Here is a 7,887-nt window from a genome sequence, read left to right as displayed (position 1 = left end):
TACAATCAGACATTATTTATTACTTTAAAAATTAATTAAAAGTAATACCATATCGTACCTACCTATGTGAATGTTTTTTTTTGTTTTTTATTTTATAAAACATATACATTTTTGTACGCCGAATTTATAAAATTTATAAATATATAAAATATACTATTTCCAGTTATTTTAAAATACATAGGAACATTTTTTTTTTTGTAGATTTTTAATAATTAACTAATTTATATAAATTAACTGTGCAAATTAATTTGAATGGTTTATTCATTTATTTCTACATTTAAAAATATAATCATCATACACCAAGCATTGTGATTATTGATAGTAAATTGTGCCGATAAGGTATCGATGGTCAGTAATATCACCTATCATATTCATTTTATTCATCTCAAAAACCTCAAACCACGGCCTTAGACTATTTAATAGTATAATATTACAATGTATAAATCAAGAACTAAATGACTTGTGCATCGAAGTATTTGGATTTTATATAGGATTTTATATGCCTTATATTTGGAACTATTTCCATAAATTAGATCAAAACGTCGTACTATTTGTTGGAAATAGGACGTTATGATACAATTTAGTAATTTAAATTATGAATTACTACATTAAAATTAAAATGTTAACAATAAATGATATCATAAATAAAAACACTGCATTTTTATGAATTTTTTGATGTTTTAACTACATAGTTATTGACTTGCAAGAGTGTTCAAGGATAAGGCGTCGTAGGTTTAAGCGCATGTCGCTCAATACAATAAACACGACTACTCGACACAATCATTACTTACTCACTAGTCACTATGTACCTATATATATATCACTTTATCTGTATATATATAATTTTTTCTATAGATTATCTATAAGATAAACTTATGAAAAACCTTGAAGGTACTTATTATATTGCTAACATTTTTGAACAATAAAAAATTGTATCATCATAAATCGAAAAAAACTTCAAATCTCTATAAGTATGATAAATACCTATACAGTTTATAATTAATTATAATATTTTGTAAAACTTTATTGTAGATAAAAATAAATAGACAATAATGAAAAGCTTCAAATTTGTATGATTAATTTTTATTACCTAAATTACAATAAAATAATTAAAATCTTTACTTTACATTTAAATATCAAACATCATTGAAATTTGAAGTACAAACGCTTAAAAAAATATGAATATATAATATATACATATTATTACAAATTATACAGGTAAATAATTATGTATACATATTATAATTTGGAATTTATACTCAAAATAATCCAATAATATAATTTTCATCCAATATTATAAGACTATTGGTTTAAAAACACCTACTCATTGTTATTGTTATTAGAAATTGGTTTTTGATTCCTGATACGGTAACACTTTTGGTATTTATAATATTTATATTACAATGCAGTCACTGTTACCTACTTTGTTTGTATACTTTTTTCATAAGTATACGTATACCTACTTCACCGAGAAATACTAAAAAATTTGCGTATGAAGCACTATTCTATACAATACATTGTACTTCAACAGTGAGACAGTAGATATACTATAAATGAATAACACATGAAATAACAATGAAACGGTTTTAACCAATTCTATCACAATTCACCTTAAGGAAAAGCAATAACATAAGTACCTACTGTTATTATAATTACCTATAAAGTATATATATTTAGATATTATATTCAAAGAGCAAATGTATTTAGGGCCATAAATAAAATGTAATGTGGTTTATAAATAAATCGTATCACTGGTGACTTTGATAGTATTTATTATGTTATTGTGCGTTTGTGTCTTACATCCAATATTATTCCAATTATCATTATATAATCCTGTTTTCAATAATATTCGTATTTTCGAACACCATCAAATAAAATACCAATAAAATGGTATAAATAATAATAATATTCATTTTTCTTATTACTATTGTATACCTTATTCGTTATAAATAAAAAAATTTGACCTACGCTAAATGTATTTTTATTTTTTTGAGGTAATAGGGAAATAAAAAACAGATAATTAGAACAATACTGCAAAATAGCAAAATTGTTGTACAGTTGGTCTTGCTGAAGTGTTGGTTTTACTAATGCTCAGACGGTCTCGGTCCAATAAAATATAATTATTAAAAAATTACCCAGTAATATCTTAGTAAATAATTATTATAATATTATAATATATAAATAAATATTTGTATCCGTGGAGTTGATATTAGGTAATATTGCGATATTCACTTTGTAAATTATAATATTATAATATTATTTATGTATTCCGGATTTAAATATTTAAAGTTGAACACTGATGTAGATATACGTATATGATACTTCACCATCGCCTATATTTTATTTTTTGATTCGTTGTAAAAATGTAATCAGTATTAGTGTATTACATACTCATTCGAGTGAATTGTCAATATATTTTCCATCATGCAAGGACGATCATCTTTTTGAACTTTGACACTCATCGTCTCACCCCGCGCAACGAAACAAGTCGCCATAATTTACACCATTACACTGTGCCAGTGCAGTGTGCCTATACCTATACCGTCGCAATGGAGTGTCTAGACTTTAGACTTTGATTTTGAGAGTAGAAATTTAAAACGAATAAACGTACTTTCAAATATATTAAACCCGCTTGCGATGCATGTTCGGCGCAGTATCAATGCAGCGTATATTATGTGCACTATACACAGTACACACTCACACGCACAAATACTCGCCCTCGCCCTGCCCTGCCCATAAGCAACGCCACTGATTGTAGCGATTTAGCGCTTTGAAGCTGATTTTAAAAAATAATAAAAATATATTAATATTATTAAGTTAAATTCGTGTATTATATACCTACATAATACTCTATGATTGCTATGGTTAACTCTTTGAGGGGCAGTGGTTAGTATGAATAGTATGCCGACCACCTTTTTTTTTACCGTTCAAGGGCGGTGGTTACTATTTGAATTACCTATCATTTTTTTTTCATTTTTTTTCTTAGGTGGCTAGTATAGCCATGGTATAACCACCATAGTATAACCACCTTGCTATCAGTTTAGACATATGTTAAACTTCATCACTGAGATTAGTCTGATATCTTTTCCCTTGTTTTTAAGCATTTGTTATCACTATTGATGTTGTGATTAATGGGAAAATTATTCGTTTTGCGCAAATAAGATTTTTTTCTACAGTCAATGGTTGTCCCTCAAAGAGTTAAAGATAATTAATTAATTATTGTTTTGTTTAATCGCCCAGCGTATATAGTGTTTTTAAATATAAAGAAACAAATTAATATTTCTTGGTTTATAAAAACTAATACAATTAAGCAGACACTACACACGAACGTATAACTATTTAAACCCGTTAACAACTACAACAGTTATATTAAAGAAGTGTAAAATAGGTAGGAATGGTATAGGATGCAGTTTTATTAAAATAATAGTTACTATTAGGTATTTGAAAAATACATGCATAAACACTATATTATCAATGAAACTTTCATACAATGAAGTCTCGCGGGAAATGAAAAAAATCATCGTATCATAGAGGAATTGGTTAAATAGAATTAACGCATTATTAACAATTATGAAGGTCATGTTTCTCAAAAATAATTTTTTTAATAGAAAATTTTGTTAAACGGAAGTTCGTTACTTATATGGAAATTTCACTGTATTATGTAAGCTTGACCCGAGTTGTTATTAAAAAGAATCAATTCGCTTTTTTTGACTGAGCTAATTTAATATTATCTTTCATATTAACTACTTATTTATACATTTTTTTTTTTAATGTGTTATGTTATTTCATGTAAACTATTAACTTAATATTGACTTTTGAGATTTATATGCATTCATAATTATTATTACTATTATTATTTTAGTTGCCATGTAAATTATAAAACACTGACAAAAAGTTAAAAAATATGTACCATTTCATAGAGAAAAATTTATTATCGATAACAGCCAACAGCAATCGTTTAAGGCACGATGAGAATTACACTCATTTTATTACTGGTAATTAAAGTGGTGACATTTGAAGTTAACGCGACCAATCACGATATTTATAAAGGTCTTATTTACAACGGCCAAAACTATAGTGTAGATGATTATCCGTACGTAGTTTCTATTAAAATAAAGTATCCTAACCAAACTAAGAAGACTTGCTCAGGTACACTGATAAAAAAATTGTTCGTATTGACTTCTGCTCACTGTGTTTACGGTGTTGACAAAGACTTTATTAAAGTAAATACCTATGTAAATAAACTACATAATATTATATAATCCCCGACACTTATTTATAAGTACGTTTTTATTAATATCACTATGTTTAATATAGGTGTATCAAGGTACATGGTTACGAAATAATATTTCACGAAATTTAGTTGAAATGTACATACACGAAGATTATAACCCTGCTACTAAACATTTATACATAAGTGGGGATATTAGTGTATTAAAAGTAAGCACTAAATATTTAGTATTTTATTTATAATACAGTATGCCAGTCTATGTAACGAGTGGCCACTCGTGTAGTATTAATTAAGTACTCATTATTAGAAATTCTAATTTGAATTACTTAATTTAAACTAAATTTTCATATTTTGATAATGGAATACCAATTTGACACTTATGGAGGCGATTTATCTTTTTTTATGATAATACGTAGTAGACATTTGCCGCTCCTAAATAAGGAAATATAGGGATTATAATATGTGTTAAAAAAAAAAAAAACAGTAGAACCTATTGTTGCAGTTTATAGTTTTTTTTTACACTGATATTATTATATTAGGTCAGTATTATGAATAGATTATTCCATTAATAATATTTTATTAGGTGATGAATGTTATTTATTGTATGAAAATATGAAAACCTTGTAAAATATCTTAAATAAGAGTATTAAAAGTATTATCAGAATATTATCTAAGACCTAAGATTTTTTATATTTTAATTATGAAGCAAATTATTATTAATGAATAATGTTAAAAAAAAGTTGATTGTAGTATTGATAGTTATATATTTTTATCATTACTAACAAGAGTAAATAACACTATTTTATAAAGACTCGATAGAGTGACAATTTTTAAATGTTAATTATTGTTGTAAATATTTGTTCAAATAAAAACAATGTAATTTAATTAGTGTATTGACTTAAAGTTAAAACAATACACAGAAAAACCTGTGGATCGTTTCCCCAAAGCCAAGGGCCCACTTACGTACTTAACAATTTTAGGGCAATTGCTTCCCTTGCTACCGCCTTTGTCAGTGACACATGTTGGGACGTAGCCCATTCTTTGCTTTACAAAAAGCTCAATTTCTAAACGGCCCCCTTTGAAAAAGGTCTTACGAACAGGTAAATTCCGAAACAGCTTCGGTTTTTACAACATAAATCCTTTCCCACTTTATAAGACTTATGACTGTCTCAAAAAGGGAGTGGTTAAAAATGAGTTGATGTTCACTAAGTAAATAATTATAAAAATTATCACATATTATTGTGAATTAAATTTTAGTATTAAAAAATGTAAACAAAATGTTTACCTATATATTTAAAAATATAATAAAAAATCATTAAGCAAATTATTTTAGGCACAATTTTTAATATTATTCATTAAAATTTAGTGTTTCTAATGAGTTCCTGTTTTTTTTCGATTAGGTGTATTGACATGACTTCGATCTTTACTTTAATTGTTAACCTTTTTCTACGGGAGCCATTTGGGATGCGTTGGACTTTTGGGAACCACTATTCTATAAATAAGAAATTCATTTAATTACTTATGCATGCTTAATATTTATTTAATTATAAAATAAAAAATATTTGAATTTAATTTTTAATATTATATTTTATTTAGGTATATTATACCTACTACATAATATAGTTCTATTAAAAATTAAATTCGAATATTTGTTCTTTATATGTATGAGTGTTGTTATGTATTATTTTTATTATATTTAGATAGATAAAAAGTTTCCAAAAATAAAGAAATATATAAAAATAGGCGGAACTCCTATTGATTTTGCTAATGAAAAAATCCTCAATTGTACAGTTATTGGGTTTGGATTAATTAATGAAGATACCATGGGCACAAAAGGATTCATGAGTAATGTTAAGGTCAAACATGGTAAAAAAGCATGTCGAGGATATGACAGGTAATAAACACAAATCATTTAGTCAAGATTTATATAATTCACGTATTGAAATAGTAATCCTATAAAAAACACATGGCAACAATATTTGTGTACGATACCAGGCGAGAATACGACTTGTGATGGAGACAACGGTGGTCCGATGATTTGTAATGGCTTGCTATATGGAGTATGTAGTTTTGCAATAAATTATAAAGGTGATATAGAAAACATATGTGGCAGTGAAAATCTTCAGACTGTCCACGTGTTTCTCCACTATTATAAAAAATGGATAAATTATGTTATAAAATCGAATATACTGTCTACATCGACCGCATCTAGTATACCAGACACTACGGAGTCACAGGAAACTACGGAGTCACAGGAAACTACGGAGTTACCGGATACAGAATGTCCAAACACTACGGAGTTACCGGACACAACGGAGTTACCGGACACAACGGAGTTACCGGACACAACGGAGTTACCGGACACAACGGAGTTACCGGATACAAACTTTCCAGACACTACGGAGTTACCGGATACAGAGTATCCGGACACTACTGAGTTACCTGAAACGCCGAGTACTCGGAAGTCTAAGACCAAAAAACCAAAAATAAAAAATAAAAATGCTGGAAAATCAATTACATCACTCCATAATAAACTGTTTACGATTTCAGCATTGCTAGTTTATTATGTATTGTCTTTTAATTAAAATTAAAATCAAATTTTAAACATATTTTTTTTTGTGGAAAATTAAATAAGATTACATATTGATTATTATTAAGTATGTTTAGTACTCGAATTTCTATATAATTATTAATTTAATAACGAAATGCTATTTTTTTTTTATTCTGATCGAAAAAAAAAGTAATATAGGTATTATCAAAGTAAGAATCAATAATGAATAAATATTAGTAAGTTTAGCGGTGGTTTAAGTTAATATATATTCTAAAGATTTAAAAAAAAACTGTTGATTGAATATTTTAATAAAATTGTTAGACTTATAGTTGTTATCATCTTTCAAAAAAATTGTAAAATCTGAAAAAATTGTAAAATAGAAATAAAAATCTAGTCACTTACAATTAGGACTTAAAGTCTATAATATAGATAGTATTTACTAATTAATATAGAATACAAAGATAGCTATGGAATATTGGAACAATAGCGGTAAAAAATTAAATATAAAAATAGTTTTAAAAAAATATATATTCAGAATACTGTTGTCTGTCTCATATAATCTAGCCAGATATAATTTAGCATTAATAAATGGTAAATTTATAACATACATATTATTAAATGTAGTTATTCGTGAAAATTAAAACACAATAAAAAATCATAAAGATAGATACCGGTAGTTATTTGAATGTCTCTAAAAAAATATTACCTGTCCAGACTTATTTTTCATTTAAAAACTTCAAAAACACTGCTCAAGGTTTTCCATTACTAACAAGCAGTAGCATAACCGAATGAATGCCTAACCATAATTTTTCTTTAGTGGAGGAAATGATTTCATTGAATATATAAATTTAGCTAGCGTATACACAAAAAACAATGGTATTGAGTTAAAAAAAAAAACAATAATAATAATAATTTACGTGTTCAATAATATTAAGAAAACAATATAGTCCCTTAAAAATGTATATGATCAATTTAATTATTAACTAATCTGAAAGACTGGAATTATTATGATTATATTTTATTTCGGTATTTATTTATTTTTTATTTGCATGCCAAAAATTATTTGTGAAATACGATTCATATAATACCAAAAATTCTATAAATA

At 26.3% G+C, this 7,887-nt stretch overlaps 1 protein-coding gene across 3 annotated transcripts; it reads left to right on the top strand.

The window, feature by feature from the left end:
* The first annotated feature begins 3,861 nt into the window (after positions 1-3,861).
* On the top strand, positions 3,862-6,840 carry LOC114121022 (thrombin-like enzyme bothrombin). Of its 3 annotated transcripts, XM_050205995.1 has the most exons (5): positions 3,862-4,235; positions 4,318-4,440; positions 5,932-6,125; positions 6,180-6,291; positions 6,444-6,840. In XM_050205995.1, the coding sequence occupies exons 1-5, from the start codon at positions 3,969-3,971 to the stop codon at positions 6,666-6,668; spliced, it is 921 nt and encodes a 306-aa protein (XP_050061952.1). In that variant the 5' UTR covers positions 3,862-3,968; the 3' UTR covers positions 6,669-6,840. The 3 variants fall into 3 exon arrangements, with proteins under 3 accessions (XP_050061952.1, XP_027838965.2, XP_050061951.1); XM_027983164.2 differs by having other exon boundaries at positions 3,862-4,223; positions 6,180-6,840; XM_050205994.1 differs by having other exon boundaries at positions 6,180-6,840.
* The last annotated feature ends 1,047 nt before the right edge of the window (positions 6,841-7,887 follow it).

This window comes from Aphis gossypii, chromosome X (assembly GCF_020184175.1).
Source record: "Aphis gossypii isolate Hap1 chromosome X, ASM2018417v2, whole genome shotgun sequence".
Taxonomy (NCBI): domain Eukaryota; kingdom Metazoa; phylum Arthropoda; class Insecta; order Hemiptera; family Aphididae; genus Aphis; species Aphis gossypii.
This window is presented reverse-complemented; position numbering and strand designations above follow the sequence as displayed.